The sequence below is a fragment of the Cryptotermes secundus genome, unplaced genomic scaffold (assembly GCF_002891405.2).
Source record: "Cryptotermes secundus unplaced genomic scaffold, Csec_1.0 scaffold1288, whole genome shotgun sequence".
NCBI lineage: Eukaryota > Metazoa > Arthropoda > Insecta > Blattodea > Kalotermitidae > Cryptotermes > Cryptotermes secundus.
The window spans coordinates 511,173-534,315 of NW_019723927.1; the positions used below are offsets into that span (position 1 = coordinate 511,173).

The 23,143-nt window shown below is 38.1% G+C and overlaps 1 protein-coding gene across 8 annotated transcripts in view; it reads right to left on the bottom strand.

Moving 5' to 3' along the window:
* LOC111862203 (peroxisomal acyl-coenzyme A oxidase 3) overlaps positions 1–23,143 on the bottom strand; it is a 44,100-nt gene that overhangs the window by 3,268 nt on the left and 17,689 nt on the right. For 7 of the 8 annotated variants that reach the window (XM_023847403.2, XM_023847409.2, XM_023847406.2 and 4 more), the window contains 12 exons: positions 18,320–18,481; positions 16,505–16,660; positions 15,524–15,671; positions 13,541–13,715; positions 11,782–11,897; positions 9,233–9,399; positions 7,167–7,289; positions 4,783–4,903; positions 4,461–4,694; positions 2,398–2,552; positions 2,142–2,277; positions 1,160–1,314 (listed from right to left, as the gene is read on the bottom strand). In XM_023847403.2, coding sequence (XP_023703171.1) covers positions 1,160–1,314; positions 2,142–2,277; positions 2,398–2,552; positions 4,461–4,694; positions 4,783–4,903; positions 7,167–7,289; positions 9,233–9,399; positions 11,782–11,897; positions 13,541–13,715; positions 15,524–15,671; positions 16,505–16,660; positions 18,320–18,481 — 1,848 coding nt within the window. The remainder of the gene's footprint in view (positions 1–1,159; positions 1,315–2,141; positions 2,278–2,397; positions 2,553–4,460; positions 4,695–4,782; positions 4,904–7,166; positions 7,290–9,232; positions 9,400–11,781; positions 11,898–13,540; positions 13,716–15,523; positions 15,672–16,504; positions 16,661–18,319; positions 18,482–23,143) is intronic. The other variant, XM_023847410.2, reaches the window with a different exon arrangement.

A 23,143-nucleotide genomic window follows, 5' to 3' on the forward strand; every position in this document is an offset into this window, starting at 1 on the left:
ATTATTATTATTATTATTAATAGTAGTACTAGTAGAAGTACTATTAGTAGTAGTGTGTGGTGGCACCCACACCTCCATAGGCATCAGTGAATTGTGCCCGAGTACATAAGAACGTTGAACAGCACTGATCTAAGGTATGTTTCTAATGTAGCCATACATGATGAGTTAAAAAATCTTCTTGGTAGTTCACTTCAAACACTAATGCCCACCATTTGACATGAGTGCGAGTAACTTCCATCCATATTCTGTCCTCAAAACCTATTTTCTTGGATCAATTTTAAAGTTATCCTCCCATTTCCTCCTTGGTCTTTTAAGCGGTCATTATCTAAGAGGTTTCCCAACCATAATACTGCAGACATTCCTTGTCTCTGTCATCCTATGTACATCCCCAAGCCATCACAGCCAGCAGTGTTTCACAATGCTAACAGCAAATGAGGAGTAATTTTTCACAATTCAGTTTTCCTCCTGTGATGATAATATTGTGGTGGGCCATTTTCCCATTAATCTGGACTAGGTTGTGTCCTTTCCCTGTTCTGTGAATATGAGTGACCACTTTCCTTGCAAACCAACTATATAGAACACAGCAGATTCCTCACTCTACACACTTAAACCTTGAAGATGGAGCAAGTATGTTCCTTCAAAATGCGGTAACTGCCTACAAGATCAGACAGTATCACAATCCAGACTACCAGAATCTGATCACTGCCATGATAACATCAAAACATACCCTAAAACTAACAAAATACTAGATAACCTTTACAAATCAAGACACTCCTCATTGTGAAATGTCCAAAACTGTCCACGTAATATGTTCTTTGGAATTTATGAAACTAAGAGCTAATCTTAAGTTCTGCAGCCTGTATGCAGACATACCAATGCCAAGAAACGTTAGTCGCTGGCTTCCCACTGTGGCGGCCCGGATTCGATCCCGGGTCTGGTCAAGTGGGATTTGTGGTGGACAAAGTGGCGCTGGGGCAGGTTTTCTCCGAGTACTTCAGTTTCCCATGCCGATCTTCAATCCACGAATTGCCCCACAGTCACCCTCACCTAACATCTGGGGCTGGTACAATAGGCCAGAAGTGGCCACAGTACAAGGGACTTAGTCCCACCCCACTAGCAATAAAAAGAACCTGCACTAGAGTGTTTCTACTGTACAAACCTTTCCATCAGACTTTCCTATTACAGAATTCAAAACAAAGTCTGGAGGAGCCAGAGAGTCAGCAACGGCCACAGCTTCTGGCTTCAGCTGGGAACACATCTGCAGAATCCCCTCTTTTACCAGATCAGCAAGGCTGGAGTCCGTTGCATAGCCGCCTGTGTCAAACATTGCAAAACACTTACCTATATGATGTGGTGTGGTTAATTTAGTCACCCTTTCAGTGGGATTTAAAATGAAATTTGTTCCCTAACACATACAGTTATTGTACCCAGAAAATAGTCACAAAAGATTTCATTTTTTGAAAATGTAGAAACTGTACACAAAGGCTGTCACACAGCCTGGAACAAAATCAGGATATAACATACACTGTACAACACTCATCATGAAAACTTCCTGGGATATACTGAGCACAAACAGAGAATAAATCACAAAATTCTGGTAACGCCACTGAAAAAGTTAATGGGTTTCATCTGCACTCATTACAAGCTATACATAGACTGTCAATAAATGAAACAAATTAAATTCAGAATTAGTAAGTATACTTAAATGCAACCTACTCTAATTTCTGGTGGTGCCATTCCTCCACTTTGAATATGCTGACATGACTTTGTTTCTCGAATCATGGACAGGAACTTTTCCTACCACAAATTTAATCACTTACTGCCAGTTTCTTGATTTAACAGTGCACTTGGCTCCGCAACAATTTTTGTTCATATGTGGGTGATAAAAACTCTTCTCTATTGTTTGCGTAACATGCACATTGGGTTCTCCACAATTTCTGTTCAGCAATAGCATTCTTTTGAATATGTGAGGTTGGCAATACTGACGAACTATTTGCATTAACTTCCCTTTTTATATAGTACATACATGTTTACAACTCAGTGTGTACACAAACAAAATAACCAGTTAATCAAGAAACCAATGATTTCTCAGTCTGGTATTATAAGCTTACTCTAATGTATGATAAACATAAAAGCCTTACCTTGATAGAATAATGTCAGATGTTTTTCCAAACACCATAACCCATAGAGGACGTGTAACTTCACCAGAACACTTTGAATGGTACTGTCTAAGCTTTGACTGACACATCTTCTCCAGAAGTACACAAGTGCATTATTCTGCAACATGTTTCTGTTAAATATATTTCCAGTAATCATCTTTGAGTAGGTTTCTATTGAACCTCCCTTAGATATATATATGCTAGTGTATCGCAAAAAACACAAATCATAATTCCTTACCTCAGCATATGCAAGAGATAGAGTCCTAGCTCGAAAAACCTGAGCATTATTTCTTGCTGTGAATTTATCTTCTCCTCTTTCCTGAGAAATACAAAGTCTCCTGTGTGTCTCCTGAAGCAGCCAGCAAATTAACCATTGATAGGAATTCAGAATAACTGGAAAACGAAGTAAATAGTAAATAAATTAAATTTATGCACTGACAGACTAACACCATGGTACAGTAATTTCTTTCCCAAAGTCAAGAAACTCTGTTTATATGCAACATAAGCATCATTAACACAATAAGGGGGGGAAAAAAAGGCCAACATCAGGTCTTCCTCTTAGAAAGATCATTCCAGCTCTCATCTTCATAACCAATTTCTCTAAGACATATTTTAACATTATTCCTATAGTCTCCTTCCTCCAGGAATGCTACATGTCTCACACATCTCATTTGTCTTGACTTAATCATCCTAGCAATGTTAACAGAACAGTAAAAATTATGATGCCCCTCATTATGTAATTTTCTGCACACTACTGTTATTGTTACTTCATCTCTCCGAAGTCCACACACTCTCCTTTGCATTCTTGTCATACAACCTAAAACTGTCTTCCTCTCCTTGAGTGCGAAAGTAAGTAAAGGGTAAAACTACAGCATTTATATTATAATCTTTGGGTCTTTAGACAGGAGACGAGGTGGTAAAAGTCTTTACTGAATACAGCAGACCATCGCTAATCCAGAGTAACTGGGGGTATAGGTCATCTGGTTTAAGCAATAATCCAGATTAGTGAAGCGCTAGATTCTGAAATAAATATAAACTTAGAACATAAATAAATGGAAAATTAAATGATATAAGTAATGTTGATGAAAATAAACAACAAAATTACCATAGAACCTTTATTTAAAAACTATAAGAAGACAAGACATTTATTCATTGATGGAAGACTCTGAAGTTGCACTTATTTCTGAAAGAAATAATGCAGGTTTGAAGAAACTGTCAAGTTTAGCCTAAACAGACAAGTGACTCAGCTGTCTTCCTAACTGCCATGTGTCTTTTAAAGTATGTACTCAACTCTGAACAGGATTTTTTATTTTTCATATGTGAATCCAGATTATATGACATCCGGACTAGTGAGGGTTTACCACAGTAGCAAGTATTTCCAGATTTTAATCTACATTTGATTTTAATTTGTTGCAGACAATCCCAGTACTTAAATTTGTAACATTTTCAAAGGCCTTCTCAGCTCTTCTTATACTGATTCAGTCTTATACTCTGGTGACAAGACATGAACACCTTAGTTCTTTCAATTTCTTCACCAACTGCCTTTCTAGCCCCTCAGTTCCTGTAACCTTCTTTATGGAATTATGTTCTTGCCTAAAAATTAAAATCAACAGCACAGACCAAGGTTTCCTGTTGTGCCCATTCTGTTCTACTTCCTCTTGAGTCTTTAGGGCTATCTGTGATGGTATACTTTAAAATGAAAATGAAAAACAACGGCAATAAAGCATTCCTCTCTTTGAGCACATTCTGAATTCAGACAAATGTGAACCTAGATACATTTTATTGCAGTGTACATTCCTATAAACTTTGACATTTCAAACTTAATTAAAGAACTGCACAATGTTTTTCTGAAGTCTACAAACAGCTGATGGATTGTACCATAGCATTCCAGTTCCACCCCAAAATATCTCGTCAGATACGAATGTACACGTATGACTGATAGTGAATCTGTTACGGAATCATCAATGACAATCCTCTAGAATGTCATCTACCTATGGCAACCTGCACAGCAAAAGATAACAGGCAGGAAAGTGCCAAAGGATGACAAAAATGAAGACAGAGATAGATGCAAGTGAAACAGTTGCAAATAAAAATAACAGAAGGGTATTCTGATAGAACAAGAGTGAATGATTTAAAAAATTCTGAAATAGCAGTATCAAGATGCAGAGACAAAGAACTGGACGATACTGCAGTATTGTAACAACAAGCACCAATCAGACTGCCATGCTGCATGATACACAGTCATGCCATGAAAACAGAACAAGAGAGAAATTCTGAAGCAAGTATGCTCTTCCTACTTACAACTGTGATTTGTAACATCTTGAAGATCCCTGCCTGTGAATTTCTTCTTTAAAATGTCTGCTGCATTTGAAAGGAAATCAACAGTATTGTATGGTGACGCAACTCCTTCGCCCTCCCTGACCTTATTCCATTGTCTCAGTAGCCAGTTACTAGTCTGCTGAATCAACACATTGTTGTCTCCTTCATATGTGACTGAAGCATCAAAATTGTTGCGGAGATCTCCCAGGCCCGACGCTGATCAACAGGAAGCCCGCATAATTAGAACAAATATACAAAATAAAAAAAGTGTATATTTCAAATATAAAAATAATACAAAGGAAACCTTTCAGATATCCATGTCCACCACATGCCTCCCGACATTCCTGTATGGTATCTCGGCAAGTCCACGTAACCAGAGGTTTGGTTGCTGATACCATTGCATGGATCTCCGAAACACTTGCCGGCTGAAATAGAAGGTTTTGTGTAATGAAGGCAGTAAAATTTGGAACTCTGAAATATGTGATAGGGACAGTACCGTAAAATAAACTATGGTCACCAACTTCCAAATCAATATATATTTACTATTCCTGATTTTCTATCAGTCATTTTTTATCTATGGGATGGGGTGTGACAATGTTATGTATTTCACACTGATGTTGTGGGCAAGTGACTGGAGTGGTGAAAGCAAATATTGTGTACATATGTCTTGATATGTAGTTCTCTAGTCATGTAGAATGGAATGGTGAATCATCACACTTTTGCCAAGTAAACTTATTCTGAAAATAAGTCTACTGTGTAGATGAAAAGATGTTTGGTGTGTTTGATGTTCTGAGGCATGGAAGAATTCCTTCATGTAATGCCATTTCAAAGAGAGCTGACGATTTCACTATTCATGGTAGTGTAGTGAATAAACCTTTTCTTGGCCATGTATGTTCTGTTCACACACCACAGAATGAATGACAGGAGTAATGCAACAGAGCCAATGCCCCTGGAAAGGCAGCACACGGTCACCTTACAGATGTTAAGCAAGCCCCTTCAAAAGATTTTGCATGACGACTTGAGGTTTCATCCATGCAAAAGTCATGTAACCCACAAATTGAAAGAAGAGGATAAAATTTCTCCTTTGAAATTCTTTGTGGGGTGGGGGGGGGGAAGAAAATGAAGGGGGTTTGAATGTTTTGATCATGTCAGATAAGGCCCAGTTCCACTTGTCTGGTTACTTAAAAAAACATAATTTCTGGTACCAGAATGATAACAATCCTATGTGGATCCATGAAGAACCTCTCCATACTGACAAGGTACCTGTCTGGTGTGGTGTCTTCACATTTTGTGTGAATGGGCCTTATTTCTTTGATGAAAACAACCATGCTGTTACTGTAGATTCTAAACACTATTGCACTTTGCTGCAATCATTTATGGCTACAGAAATGCAAATATGTGACAAAGGGTGAAAAATGTATGGTTTTAAGAGGATGGTGCAACAGCTAATGCAGCAAGATAAAGCATGACTTTTCTTAGCTGAATGTTTCTAGACTGCTTAATTTCACAATTTGGCAACATTCCCTAAACTTTCTCCTGTGAGGGTTTATGTTTATGCTACTTGCCTCCACTCCACTGAACTGAAAGACCATATTATGAAGGAACTCAATAAATGGTGCTTGAATGCAACGAGTTATGCAGAACTTCATATAGCAATTATGGCAATTTATCAAACACCATGGAAGTCATCTATAACCTGTACAGCATGGATACTAAACTGCAATCATTATGCTAGTTTTTCCATAACATTTTTCACTTTATTATTGTCTGATCTCTCACAATTGCGGAAAATCCTCACATCCTCACACCCCATAATGTACATGACCTCTGCAGTTCTGACAGATCTTCAATCCTTATATTACATGTCAAATAGCAAAGAAGTATTTTGAAAAAGGCTGTTACATTTTCCTACTAAATTTAACATACAGAATCACTCTCACATTTTATTCAAAACTGCAGAGCCTCTACAGCTCACATAACCAAAGAATCAATAAAGCAATCAGCTAATAATCATTTGTTACAAAGATAAATATAGAGTGGATATAAAAAGAACAGGTTTAGAGATTATTTTCATTGCCTATGTGCTGTGTTTGTATAGTTTCATGTCAAAATCTTCTATATGCATACAGTATCTTCAAGGCTTATATCTCTTTAATCCTCTATGTTCATTAAAATATATGGCTAAAATAATCCAGTAAACATATGAATAATTAAGCAAATTCCTAGAAGTGACTCAAAATTTCATCATGTTCTGATGATCAAAAAATAAAATGTAAAATTCCAATAACTTCATGTGGAATTAGGATTAAATTCTTGGCAGAAGTAAAGATTTTCTCTTCTCCTCAGCATCCAGACCAGCTCTGGGGCAGAAGAGCATACTCTTGCATCGAGTGATAATGAGAAGCCGTACCCCACATGGTACCTGCTGGGACAGATCAACACTGACTACTTGAACTTGCTCATGAGATGTGTGGCCTGGGACAAACAGATCTTTTTATACAAATACAGCATGTGAACACAACATCTGTCATGTCAACCTCTGATGGTAGGGACAGAGACAGTCCCTGAAATGTCAGACACCAACTCCACACGCTACTAATAAATTTAATAAAGCTGTAAAATGTAGATCATCAGAAATTTGACATAAAACATACTTGTCAGGAACTGCGAGAATGTCTGAAATCTTACCAAGTTGGAAACTGTTTCCCCAGAATTTGACTTCTCAACACATTCAAGATACTGGTCAGTGAAATCAGCTACATACACTTTCAGGGCACAGGTGGCAGCTATGTAGGGAAATAACCGCCACTGCTGTAAAGTAGAAGGATACATGTAGCACATTTTAACAATCACAGAGTTAATCAGTAAGTTCAAGTGTGAAATATGAAGTTGCCTTTGAATGTAAGTACAAATCCTGAAGATATACAGGTTGTGTAGAAAAAGCTCCACACATTTTATTCTTTATTATCAGTTACATGGGAGGCAAAGTGGGGCAAAGAGGTGTTCTGGATGTGGTATTCAATTGTCCTTTCCAGAAATCATGTCGAAGTTATAGAGACTATAACTAGACACTCTACTAATGGAAAGCTATGATCATTTAGAAAAGTCATGTTTGAATTGCTGTGAAAATGCCAAATTGCCTCAGAATTAATTCATCACAATTCTTCATTCACTAAATTTACCTATGTGCCAAGACAGTATCAAGTCACATACACTGCCACTGGTACTATGTCTGAACACATTTTATTTTAGTGTGTTAAATAATGAACACATATGTTAAAATCTTCCCATTTACAACAAAAAATAGTAAAGTTTGTTCTTGTGTCATTTCCTTTTGGGTATTGTATAGTATACCCACAAAGAACATAAAACATGAAAGAGATACATTTTTAATTACCCTGGTTCACATTTTTAAAATTTCCCTTCTCGAAGCATATAAGCTTTTTTGTTTCATACTCGTGTATTTGCAAAGAAAGATTTGCAAAATGGGCCCATTAGCTTCATCATGTCTACCTGTCCGCTAGTTATAAACTGACAACTGCTCAATGAACATCCATGACATTTGTTACTGGAGAGTTTTTTGAAAATTTGTCAATAAATTCTAATTCTGACTAAAATCAGACACCAACTAATACTGTACATGAAGATCTATGTGCTTTTCTGCATACATCTGAAGCAGATTATATATATACATATAAACATTCTGAACAAAAATTGTATAATAAATAAAAAAAGGACCACACATTTAATATCCAACAACACACTTTTTCAGTAAGTTGTGTAGTTTTCTATAAAATTAAACAAAAAGAAGTGTACACACCAGAACTTTTACACTTTGCATATGGTACATTTCATAATCTGTTGGAGTTTCTCGCAGCACTGAGTATGAGGAGTATGACCTGAGTTGTAACACTATGTATTTCATTAAGAGTTCACTGACATCTGAGAAGAATACACTGTCTTCACCTTCATAGCTGAGCAGTAAACCTAGCAAGAAATAAGCATGACACTTGCTTCTTGCTGGTTTCTTGCTTGGTCTACTCTTTGACCTTGAAGATGGAGGCAATAAATTAATTCAAAACGTTGGTTAACTTCTACTGAATTACATGCCATTACAATCCAGATCTCAAGCTTCATTTCCTAACTTGTACATTTTTGCCTCTACCATATGGTTTAGAAGGAATGAATGAATGTATAAGGGGTGGGCCTTCTTGGCCCTTGTGCCATGACCACAGTGATCTATTGTGCCTCCCCTTCTGATTATCCTCTCAACAATCCTGCACTTCGAATGAAGCATAGGATTTTGTACGTGGGGACGTCAAAATAGTCACTTGGTTCCATAAAATACTGACCCAAGTGACACAATCTTAAATACGCCAAGGCCTCACATTCGCACAGGATATGTGTGGCTGTTTCATTTTCTTCTTGACACCTCTCACAAGTTGGGCTATTACCTAGTCCCAGTTTGAAGAGGTGTCCTTTGAGGTGATAGTGTCCTGTAAGTAGTCCTACCACCCATCGTAGCTGGTTCCTGTTTAACTTCAACAGGTCCTATGCTCTTTTAGTAGAGGGTCCTCGTATGAGTTCCTTTGCTTGTGGTTTAGAAGGAAAGTTTCATATGATCATATTTGCAGGCATCTTTGGCTAATGTTACAAATTCAACAATTTCATAACATTTTTCATGATACACAAGTTCTGTTGACAGTTCCCACTGTGAAGACTGAAGGACAGGAATGCACACCTAATAAACTTACATGCAGTTGATATTCCATTATAGGAAATTCGATGTCATCAGGATTTGGGCCAAACTGCTTCCTAACTGCTGCATAACGAACCGCAATTGCCACGGCACAACAGCAAGCATTTGTACCTTCACCCATGATACCAACCCGGGCTGCAGATAAATTTTCAAGAGCTGCTCCTATGGACAGGTAAAAAGGTAAAGATATTCTTGTAACAGACCATGGAGGTCCATAGGTTTGTGAGAATACGAGGCTCCCACATTTTTTAGAAAATCGGTTCACAGATGGCGATCATATTCACAATTTATTGATAATGCATGTAGCAGTCATGTGAATCTGTGAATGGGAACAGTGTTAGTTTCTAAGATTTGAAGTACTCAAGACGATGATCTAAAGATTTCTATCTCCTGATATGTGACCCCTTGTATATAGGCAGATAGGTACCAGCATTTTGGAGGAACCTACTGTTTCCATCTTCATGGTAGCAGCCAGTCCCGCAGAAATGTTCATACATAGCTACCAAACTTCAGTAACACATCCCACATCACAACAATCTACCATGTTAGTATCATTCAAAGCAACATAAAAAACTATGCAGTGACAGAATTTTTGAACGATAAAGGTAAAACTAACTATCTCTGTAACAGGCCATGGAGACACATAGGGTTGTGAGATGTCGAAGCTCCCACTTTTTCTAGACAATGGGCTCACATATGTCAGTGAGGTTGTCAGCCTTGACTGCTACACCTCAGGGAGCGAGCCCCCATTACTTGCTGGATAGGAGACTGGGTGTGCCCCAAAACAAATATGGATGTGGCAGAAAAAGAGAGAAATCAGTAACAATGTTAAACTTAATTTATTCCAATGTTAGAACAAAATAACAAAGACACAGCCCATCTGAACTACTTGCTGGTACCTCTTCTCCTCTATCAAGATTACAGATTGAATTCTCAGATAACAAGAAGCCAACTCTGATTTGTTTGTATGTATTTAACCAGCTGGGGAAACACAGGATGGAGGTGCACATGGTAGTGTAGTTGGCTGAGGCACTATGCTACAAGCCGGAAGGTTGCAGGTTCAGTTCTGGATGAGGTCACTGGATTTTTCAATTGACCTAATCCTTCCAGCCGTATTATGGGCCTGGTGTCGACTCAGCCTCTAACAGAAATGAGTGCTGGGAATCTCCCTGGGGGTAAAGGGTGGCCAGTGTGTAAGGCTGAAAATCTCACTGACATCTGAGCAAACTGCCTAGAAAATGTGGGAACCTCGAAATTACCTCCACAGCCTGTTACAGGGATGTCTTTATCATTTTTTTTACCTTTTATGTGACGGATATCTTCTATAGTTTATTACATTAAAAAATAAACAGAATAGAACAGAGATACTTCAAAACATTGCAAAACAACAATCTATAAATACATTTTAAAGCAATATTAACATACAATGCCTCTTACAAGAAAAACAAAGCAAGAGAATATCCAAGCAATGGATATGAAAGCTTTATAAGTACTGAAGGGGGGGGGGGGAAGGCCATGTTACAAATGAAATTCTTGAAGAAAGAGGTGGAATTCAGTACTTTTTAACAGTTACATGAGAAATGATTACAATGGCCTGACCATGTAAAAGAATGGATTGCACAAGGATACTGAAAAAGGCAGTAAAATTATAATTTATATGAGAGAGACTTATGGCACAACCCAGAATAAGACAGATCACCCAGATAGTGGAAGACACCAAAAAGGGGTCAAAGAGTCATTAAACAATTAAATAGGACTGTGGGATGAAAGGAGAAGGAAGAGGAGATAATGACAACAATGAAGAAGATTAAGAGGAGAAAGAGGACCTCTCAGTACTCGCAGTGTTACTCAGAGTTATCCTTGTGTTTACTTAAGTATGCACCATACTTGAAGACATATGGGTAAGTGGTACTGCTCCACACTCTTCTAACTTCAGCACTGGTGAGAGGCGAGCTTCATGCTCCAGCTGCTTTACCCCCTGGAGATAGTGGAGAAGCTGGAGATGAGACTAGGTGGGATTTAGTGCTGATCTTCTCATATGCTGAAGAGAAAGATGCCTAATTCTGGCAGAAATCGAAACATGCTTTCCAGCCTATACCTATTTACTGTACTAACTGCAATATCCTGCCTCAATTTAACATATTTAACAGATATTTTTGTCAGTTTCAATCATACTTCTCCATCTGTGCATCAAAACAATAGCCCTCAAGAGTTAAATCTGCATCTCTCTGTTTCTAAGCAAACTCTAACACTACTAACCATATCATGATCACACCTGACTGCCATCCCAATTCGTTAAAAAAAAAAAAGAATTGGTGTGATAGACCCAGAAGGACCCATGAGTTGGGAATTTCATAGTAGAGTCAACATCCCCAGTAATACTATTGCTGCAGATGAACATTCAAAACAGCTTCCCACCACATAACAGATTTTAAGAAAGTTAACATTTAGGGTCTGAGGCAGCATACTGAATAGTCTCATCATGAAGAGGAGGTTATCTGGTACTGCTTTCATTGTTTACAGTTTCATTATCAGACTGCTTACCAAGTTGCTGTTCTGGAGTGGTAAATGCTGTTTCATAGTCTCCATCAAGAGTTACATCACTGAGTCTGTTCAGCAGACTTTCCCTTGGAATTCGGTAGTGCTGGAAAATGATGAACCTGTCATTAAAATGAAGGAGCATGATTATTTTTAAATGCATGAAATTTAACACATACAGAAAATATATGTTGGGACAATTAATTCATTCATTAATTTTTTTCTCAGGATCATCTAATAAATAAAATAAGATGTGTGTTGTAGGTTATGACACCATATAGTCTGGTAGTAAGTTACCAATATTTCAGAGGACTATACGGTCCTAACAAAATTTGTTAGTGATAGAAGAGAAATGATTAGAATGGTTTGGCCATGTAAATAGAATGGACAGAACAAGGATATGAAAGGAGGCATCCGAGTTAACATTTAAACAAAGGGGGCCTATGGGACAATTCACAACAAGATGGTTTGGACATGTACTGGAAGATATCAAGAAGAGAGGAAACAGCTGGCAAGAAACTGAGAAGAAAAGCTGGTGAGACAAAAGTGAAGGTTTTTCATCCATCACCCTGCATAAACTGGAAAGAATATTAGAAGCTTGGTAGGTACCTACCTACCTATTTATCTATCTATCTACCACTTGGTGCTACAGCCCTGGGTGAGCCTTGGCCTCCTCTACAACCAATGCGTGCTACCATAGGAATGGACCCACGCACGATGACCTGAGGCTGGTGTTAGGTTTCTGAACAAAATTCTTTTTACAGGATGAGGTTGTTAGCCTCATGCCCCACCCCCAACCTGGAGGACCAGGGTATCTCTCTTAGCCTGGACTCTACCCTCTGACCTTTCTGGCATGGGTGAACCTACCAGTAGTTAAACTACTGCTGGCATAGCTCTCCAGGTCAGAGAGTCACGCAAGCCCCACCACCACGACAAGGTGGTGACACTTTTGGGGGGAGCTTGGCAGGTAGGTACCTACATTTTGGAGTAACACACTGCTCCCTTTTTCAGGGCAAGAATGGAAAACAGGAGACCACAATATGAATAACAAATTGGTTGTGAATGTGAAGCTGATTCAGACAGATGGGGACCATGATTACAGGTAGACTTCGGTATTGGTGGCGTTCAATTTTGCAATCTATTACAAAAGAATTAGTTAGCTAAGGATTTAAAAATCAATACATTATGGCAATGTAAACTGAAATAATCTTTATACTGAATTTATTGAATATCAGCCATTTAAGGAGGGCATGCAAGGAGGTCTGATGCTTTTGGGTGTTTGATTTAAATTTCATGAAGGAAGACATGCAATGAGGCGAACACATGCACAAAATAAAGTTCCTTTCCTTTTAGAACGAAGATTACTTCATCTGGGATGTGACATGTAGTATGGTTGAAGTTTGCTGACATTTCAGAGGAACATGTTGTCTCTAGGGTAGAACAGGCTATTCAACACAAAGATAGAGGTAGTATTGGGGGGGGAAGAGGGAAAAGGGGGGGGGGAAATTGCTCCTGTGCTTAATTAATTAAGCACTACACCATGAAGATGTATGGGGGAGAGGAAGTAGCATATTCCTCTGTAATTTAACAAATCTTCTATCAGACTACACAGCATCACAAAGCTGAAAACAGTAATCTTTACTGTCACTGCCACGAGACCTTCAAATGTCACAAACCTTTAGAATCTTTCAATCTCTCTCTGTTGGATACCTTATCACTTCTAATTATTGCAATTTATTGAAATCACAGTAAGGTATATACAAACCCGTTGTCGATCCCATTGAGGCCATTCTTTTCGCCCAAGTCTCCCAAAATTATACCTGGGTATGGCAGTAGTGTTTTTGGGTCACGAACAGGTGTTACAAAACCATGCAGCCCATGACAAGTGCCATCAGCAGTGCACAGCTGTGCAAACAGCAAGGCATATGTACAAGTTTTACCTGGGGGGGAAAAAAAGCAATATCATCTGACATGGTAATAGATATTAACCCACAAAACAGCTTCCTATGCACCCCTCTCAATTCTATGGTTTTCCTTTAGCAGTTGATAAGTTACTCAGCAGTTCAAGGAATTCTGTTTTCATAGGATCTGAAAGTTCATCACTGTCTTCACAAATTCGACCCTATATTAAGCTAGTCTGAATCCTGTTCACATGAACCTCATTCCTCTAACATGAATTTCAATATTATCCACCCATCTATGTTTAGGCCTCTGATGTGGACCTTTTCCCTTGAGGTTCTTCAAACCAATATTTCCCATGCATTTCCAAATTCTCTCATGCATGTTACTAGCGGAATCAGTCCAATTCTTCTACATTTATTCACCTACAAAACCTAAAGCTTTTCTCTACACATCTTAATCAGGGATGTGGATGTTAGAAGACACAAATGTTAATGTGGATTTCTGGAACTTGTATACATCTATGAAACCAGAAAAAGTACAGGTAGTCACTTAACTCTATACTGAAGTTACTGATTAAGCATTGCTCTTGCACTAGAAACTTAAGCCTGCCACAGGACAGGGTTCTGATCCAGTTCACTCCGTCTCTCACCCTCATGACCTATTTACACCTGCCTATTACCGTAGCAATGGCAACGCTCCGAAAGTGCCACGTCACCGCTGGCGGGGTCAGGGGGTGTCCTCCATAGCGCAACATGTCACAATATTATTCTCCCTTCTCCATCTCCTCCTTTTAAAACAGGGTTTCCCATCACATTCTATACGCCTTCCTTTTCCATCCCCATCCCATCATAGCCTTAATGATTTCACTATCCTACCAATACCAAGTGACTACACACTATGGGGCTCCTCATTATGTTCCATCATTATTGCCTTCATCTTTACTCAGGCCATGTTCTTCATAGCTTGCTGTATCTTGTAAGCAATTACATTTGATGGAGGAGGAGGAGTTGGAAGGTGTATGGAACTGGCTTGCAGTTAGAGTATTTCCAACAAGAAGGCTGCGCCATAGCTCAAGCGGTTAGTCGCTGGCTTCCCACTGCGGCAGCCCGGTTTCGATCCCAGGTCTGGTCAAGTGGGATTTGTGGTGGACAAAGTGGTGCTGCAGCAGGTTTTCTCCAAGTACTTCAGTTTCCCCTGCCAATCTTCATTCCACCAATTGCTCCACAGTCACCCTCACCTATCATCTGGGGCTGGTACAATAGGTCAGAAATGGCTGTAGTGCAAGGGACTTAGTCCCACCCCACTAGCAATAAAAAATAATGTTCAACAAGAGGAGGGGGACCAGCAGTAGTGGTGTGGTCATTGTAGTAGTAGTAGTAGTAGCAGCAGCAACTAACAGCAACAATATCAATGATAACATTGCAGGGAGGTTACTGGCCCCCTTGCAGTATATATCTATCAGAATACAACATAGGGCCTATAATCTGATGCTGCAAGCAGGCCTGTAATCTTAATTCTATTGTTATCAGTGAAGTTGACTGAGCAGAAGGAGGCAACCTATGGCGTGAACATGTGCACTATCATTTTTTCTACTCTGTCAGCTGCACTGATAACATTGTAAGGATAAGGTTACCGGACCCCTTGCAATATTTATTTACAGCACACAACCCATGATTTATCCATATCTCACAGATACTGCAAGCAGACCATTGACCTTCAGTGTTTGACATTATCACTGCAGCGGACTGAATGAACAGATGTAACCACCAAATAATCTCACTGTACTACTGCACTGCACCCCTGCTGCTGCAACACCACAACGTAATATAGTTAATTCTGAACTCACCCAGGTTTCCAATCCAGCATTTTGCAGCCTGAAAATCTGGTGTATGTATAACAAACTCTTGAGTGGAAGGATCATATGTTGCAGTTGTCCTCATTCGCTTTGTATTACTGCCATGACCCACCTCAGTCAAAGCTATGCAACTTAAAATCTGCAATTACGACACAGCTTTCATCAATAACATATGCTTTATCCAGGGACATTCATAATAATAACACAGAATGTTAATACAGCACAACAATAACATTTTTATACCAGCAACCCAAATGTTATAATTTATGAGACCATAACAAGATCTAGGGCTTTCAGGGCAGTGATAATTCTTCTGGGTTGACACCATGCAGTCTTGTAGGTGGATACCAACATTTTGGAGGAACACGCAGAAGCAGGTTCTGCCACTACGTTGGTAACCACCTACAGAACAATGCAATGCCACAACCCAGGCGACAATGTGTATTATGTAAACGTGTCCAATCGCCTAAAACTGTAAAGTAATGCTCCGGTATAGTCTTCCTTTCAGCCATCTTCTTGTTCAGCACATGAAACCAACAGCAGTAATGGGTTTTGCCATTTGCTAGACCATACAGTGCTCCTTTTTTCATTTCTTCTATCAACAGAGGGTGCTGAAGAATTAGAAATATAATTTTGAAGTTGCATATCTATCCTTTGCAAAACGGTTGCATACAGAAAATATGTTATTGAAATATTATTTGCTGATTAACCATACCAAAGAGCAGTATACTAAGTTTAGAATTTAGGGTTCACCACAGAAAGGCTGAGCTGCAGTTTTATAGAACTATGGGAAACATGTAACAAACAAAGTAAACAGCTACAAATAACTGCATTCACACTATCTTTATACCGTGGCTTCTCATATGGATCGTCCATTCAAATGATAATAAAACAAGTTTGAAAATCCTGTTTTGAGCTAGAGCCTTTCTGTGGAAAATCATACAATTACACTTGCAAGGTTCTAAACTTTACCTCTCCACGCCAAGCAGCCTTATACAGAGGTAAATGGCGTTCTGTCCCAAGACTCAGAATGGCATTTGCAAACAAGGAAACACCCAAAGCGAACTTGATGGACACATTAAGATTCAGCACTGCCATTGCTTCATTGAGATTCATCATGGTACGAGTCTTAAAGAATAAAACACCAATTAGACACAAATGCATGACCACATAAAACACAATATAGGAACATATCAATTGTCTAAAATAGTAAAAAAATAAACTAAACAAAAAAAAACACATTAGCCTCTGGTCTGAAGTGATGATGTTAATTTATTGGCAGAAAACATACATATCAATATAATAACAGAAGCTCTATTTGACATGAATAAGGTCGCTGGCCTAGAAGTAAACACACAGAAAAGTAGGTATAAGTCCATGTCTTATTACCAGAACACAAGAGAAAATTATAGACGTAGCTACTAAATTCTATATTATTCTCTAGGGCTCAAGTTTCAGCATGCATAAAGTAGGATGTATTTTCCCCACAAAAATAGTATGAAAATTCAAAATGGGAAAAATAATTTCAGCTTTCTATGACAGGGTAAAAAGATTTCTTAATGTACTTGTATAGTTTATCTCAATCGGATAGGGAAAATAAATGTTCCAGTAATCACTCACAACAAGATTAAACTAACAGAAACAAGAATTAAAAGAAGGTGAAGAAAGGGCTGGAGGGATCATAGACCTATTTTTATGAAGCATAAGAGGACAAATGCAAAGTAGGTAGGATTTTATTTTACATGGTTACTAAAGTTAAAACTGCCTCCAAAGGTACAGAACTTGCAAACACAAATATACTCGTATAAAAGACAACATTCATTTCTAACTTTCACAATGTTACAATGTGACAAAATTGCTCTCTGAATTCTGTCATGGCAAACATAACATGATCACCTATCAATATTCATTTGTTCACAGCTACTACTTATAAATAAAGAGAAAAAAGAGAAAGGCAGAAATGCAAACAGCAATCCTAGCTGGTTAAAATGGTATTATAACCTACTTATGTACTTAGGCTGACACTACAGGGGTTACTGTATTTGTCAGACTACAAAATGCAACTGACTACATAAGATGCAGATGCATCTTTATTGCTTATATTTTGAAATACCATCAACACTTCCGTTTCAGAATTCCTTACTGTAATCTAAACTCTGCAGTACATAAAAAAATCTCTTCTGCTTTGAATCCATTGCATTAAAACATAACACAGACCAGGGATACACAACTGCGATACAGGTTATAAAATGGATATTTGGAAAATATTTCCAAATTGAAGTACATGTATTTCCAAAAAGAGTTATTTACAATTCTGTACACTTCAATTGCTACCATCAATTACTGCTTACAAATATCTACACTGCTGGTACAAACCTTCAGTTACAAAGCTATTCACACAGCACAGAGATGAAAGTAAGTTTTCATCACACCAGAAAATATTTCAAACAAATATTATAGTTACAGTTCCTAATAAAGTATATTTTCATTTATGAGTACTTTCTGAGAAAAATTAAGTTCAACAAAGTCCGCCTGTCAACTTCTGGTGTAAAACTCCAGTACTAAATATAAGAAAATTTCATTCTGTAGTTTTGTATGTGAGAATGGAGATCAATATATCAATGGATATAATTTCTTTTTATTATTCATTCATTTTATGCTCTCTGTGTATGTATGTATGCAAGAGCTTACTAATCAAAGTTACATTATGTCTATGAAGTCCTCAAAATTTTCTACTAGTATTCTGATATATAATTAAAAGTTATTGCAACAGATGACTTTAAATACCTTCTTCTTATAATTATTGTTTGCTATACCATCTGTATAAAATTTGTACTGTATATACTTGACTAGCTGGAGCATGGCAAGACGCTTCTGTTCATCGACATTGTAGCTTGTATCACCAGTGTGAAACAGAATGTCAGATTCCAGAGTTCTCCACACCTTCAACTGAAAGCCCAAATATTCATTAAATGTATAGTTATGAACAATTAATATATTCAGGTCAGGAATGTAACATTAGAGGCAACACCATCATCCCTGGTGGCATAAAATTTATAAGTGTATGTAACCCAAAATAAAATATAAAGTAGGAGCACTGAATACATTGGATTTTAATGGTGAAAAAATGTACATCACTGGAGCTTTCATTGTGTCACTATCGTATGTTTAACTGCAATGAGTCTCTTTGATGCAGAAAATGTATTTATTGTTAAACATGATGCCTGTTCATACAAAAATCGGCAACAAATTTGATGACATGTAAAAATGATACAATATTACTTTGAAGAGTATTTTAACAACCAACCTGCAACAAAGAGCACTATACGAGTGTTTCTTAACAACAGTTTCAGTATTAAGAATATTGTGATTGGTATTGATGTTAGTGGAAGAATTCAGGAAGATTTCAAACGCAGCATTAAAATACCAAGCTTGAGGTTTCTGTGCACAGAAATATACACTGGGGCCGGATTTATTTCTGAAAAAACGAATACCAAAATAAAAAAAAAATTTCACTGCCATCAAGACGTACTACAGGTACTAGTATAGCAAAAGTGTTACTGTGCCATTCTAATATACAACCAAAAACCAAATGTCACTGGCATCTCTAAGGAAAGCAGACATTATGTACTAACTGAGAATATGGAATAGTTCTGTAAGCCAGTTTTGGTCTATTCAAGCGTTATACAGAACTGTTCCATAAGCCAAAGCCCACATGCTAAAAAAATCTTGGAAGGAACTGAATCTCCAAAGGTAAAGGACAGAGAGTGAAGTGCCTAACTTCTGTCACCCAGATTTAAATCTGCTAATACTTCTGTGATGGTGGCTGGATTTAAATTTGATGGCAATGGGATTTATACCATGAAAAATTAAATACTAGGGCTTCTGGGACCAGCTTAAGCAGCTCATGCAATGACAAAATTGTGCAATACATGATGATATAGGTCAAAAGAATTTTTCAGTCCTCAAAAATTCAGCATCACATTGTGAATAAATTGGAATGAACAAAGCAGCCATACAGTGACTTCTCCCCAAACAGTGAGCACAATGTCCATTATTTATAGGCACCAGACATGATACAAAGACAGGCATTTTATGGTCACACACTTGCAAACATCTACCAAAACAGTTTTTTTTTACTTAATACCTGGTATTCTGATGAATGATTCATCATGCTGTATACATTTTTAAACAAGAAAGATGGCTCCTAAAAATACCTTACATACATATATGTTGATCAGTTTCTCAATTATGTTTTTAATTGAAGATCTGCTTACATTTTTCAATTAAATTTAAAGAACACACAGATATAGAAGAAAATGCAAAAGCAGGAATAAAAGAAGACAGTGGAAAGGTACTGCACATACTTTATCATATACAACTGACACTGATAATACTAACTTGGAAATGAAATACCGCTGTTTAGTAAATGACTGCTGGCTACTGATCATACAAGCCAGGATATGTATGCATTATATGTATGCACTTGGTTCTGCAGTGCATGTACCAGCATTTTCATGAAGATACAATTTATACAGTTTTACTTAAGGCAATGGATTCGATACATACCGAAATTTAACCCAAATCGTTACAGATGTTTTTCATAAAATTGTCAATTTACTTTCTGGGGCCCATCTGAAGGGCCCCATTTTAGAACAAGAATTTTTATTTTAGAACAAGAATGTTTATATTCATTGGGCACCAACCTCTGATGGAAAACTTTCAAATATGAATATCAATATTGGTCCAACCATTCAGGCACTAATGAGAGGCAGACACATACAGAAAAACGACATTCCAAAACAACTTTTTATACTGAGGGAGGCTGAAAAGTGTATAGCTTTCAAAATCTCAAAACTGAATTTTCACCACAACGGTTCCTAAAAAAAAAANGGCCATGGTGCAGCTGGAAGGATTAGGTCAACTGAAAAAAATCCAATGATCTCATTTGGACTTGAACCCGCAGTCTTCTGGCTTGTAGCATAGCTCCTCAACCAACTATGCTACTGCAATGGTTTCTCATATATATTATAATTTCATATTCATGGGAAACATGTAAGTCCATCAAAATCTCGACATCAATATTTTTCATCAGTATACTCCATTGTATATATAGTTGTGGTGGTGAAAAATCAAGTGGGTGGACGATATTAAAATGGATCTCAGAGAGATAGAGAGAGGATGGGATGGTATGGATTGGATTGATCTGGCTCAGGATATGGACCACTGGAGGGCTCTTGTGAGCATGGAAATGAACCTTTGGGTGCCATAAAATGCTAGGAAGTTCTTGAGTAGCTGCACAATTTGCAGCTTCTCAAGAAGGGCTCAGCTCCATGAGTGAGTGACATGTGAGAGAGCAAACATGACAGGCACAGAGTTCAAGTTGTTATGACAATGACTGTTAACTCTTATTTCTGAGATTGGTGGAAACAGTCATGATCATACTGAGAACACTCTGAATACTAAACTTGGATATTCTGCTGATTACAATACAAGCTTAATACTGAAAAGGTTCTGCACTGGATCCTGTCCATTTCCACTAATTAAAAGTAAATAAAGAAACAAAAATAAAAATGACCATGATCAATCCAGTAATTAGTATGCCATCAAGTAAAGATCAAAGCAGACACTCAAAATGTGAGTGCTAAGTATACCTCTGACGATGAGGAGAATGTCCAGCATAACTATACATAATCTTCCAATGTAAACTAACTTGAAATCTGATTTTGCATATGTGTAAATAAGTGGACCTCAGAGAGTGAAGATATGAATAATCCTAGTAAATGTTATTTCTCAGTTGAGTAGCCCATTGCTAGACATGAAAAATGCCAGCTGGCAGCTATTTCAGAGATGAGTCATGCTAATTTAAATGTGTGTATATGAACATCTGCTTCAGAAAGACTGCCACATGTTATGTGTCTCCCACACTATTCACATTCACTGCTGTTAACAGGGAACTGTAAACACCAATAAATTACATTAATTACAAGTGATGTGGACACACTGACGTCAACTGGACTGAACTAGTCAGAAACTGGGTCAAAGTGCTGGCTTCTGTGACAAACTTTCTGGGGTTCCATAACAATGTGGAATCTCTTGATGAACCAAAAAGAGCTTTACAACTTTGAAAGTTTATATAAATTTATACAGAGGATATACATAACGTTTTGAACTGTCATAATGTAGCAAAGCACACCGAGTTTTACCTCGGATAGTTATGGTCCAATGTGACTACCATTGGTAATGCGACAGACGTCTCACCTGTAGTATGTCTCTTGCCACACGCTACATTGCATCTCTGGTGTCACTTCTGCAACTGAGGCAGTAATTCGAGTTCGGAGCTCAATGACATTTGACGCAAATGATCTTTAACGAATCCCCATAAGAAAAAATCCAGGGGAGTAAGAGCCGGGGAACGAGGTGGCCATGCTATCAGCGCCACTCTACTAATCCATCGACCTGGGAAACGGATGTTGAGGTACTCGCACACTTCTCCAAGGTAATGAGAGGGTGTGCCATCTTGCATCCTTCTTGGTCATCTTCATCTAACTGCGGAATGAGGAACTCTTGGAGCATGTCCAGACATACAATACCAGTAATGGTTGTCTCCATGAAGAAGGGCCCATACACTCTTTCTTTGCTGAGGGTGCAAAACATGTTCACCTTTGGACTATCATGAACATGTTCCAGGGAGACACGTGGATTTTCGCTGCCCCAGATCCTGCAGTCGTGGGTATTGACCTTACCACTGACATGAAATGTGCTCTCATCACTGAAAATTATGGAGTCCAGAAACTTCTCATCGTCTTGTATCCGATGAAACATTTGCATACAGAATTCCTTATGAACCACCTTATCTGCATCCGTAAGGTGTTGAATGACGGATAGTTTGTACGCTTTTAAGTGTATACATTTTCGTAACACTCACCACACAGTAACATTTGGAATACCAGTTTCCCAAGACGCACATTGTGTTGACTTTCGTGGACTTCAAATGAAGCTCTCCCTAAGCTGTTCCACTGCAGCTTCAGAAACATGTGGCCGACCGGGTGGCTTGGCATGGTGCACAGAACATCCAGTCTGAACAAAATTCTTGTGCCAGGAGTAAATTGTAGGCCTACTGGGAGGTTCCTTGAGATACTGAGTGCGAAATTTCCTTTGAACTTGTGTAGCAGACTTCGTTTCTTCGAACCAAAACACACAACGAGCACGCTCTGCACCTGTGAAAGCAGCCATCTTGATTTCAACTGCGGGAGTGCTTGCAATGGTGGTATTGGGTACTACAGTACCACGTGCATGAAACTTGGTGTGTTTTGCTACGTTATGACAGTTCAAAATGTTGTGTATGTCCTCTGTATAAATTTATATAAGCGTTCAAAGTTGTAAAGCTCTTTTTGAAACATCCTGTATAAGGCAGTAAATGAACTGTAATGACACTGTCATGTACTACATTCAATTTCACCAGACTATCTATCTAACATAACAACAAATCAAATTACCTTTAGGAATCCCAAGAGAACCAACTGGGAGTCGTACAAGGACGACCTAAAGGTGAAGCTGGAGATTATTTCGCGAAGTATATATATGAAAAGGGACACATATTGACCAGTT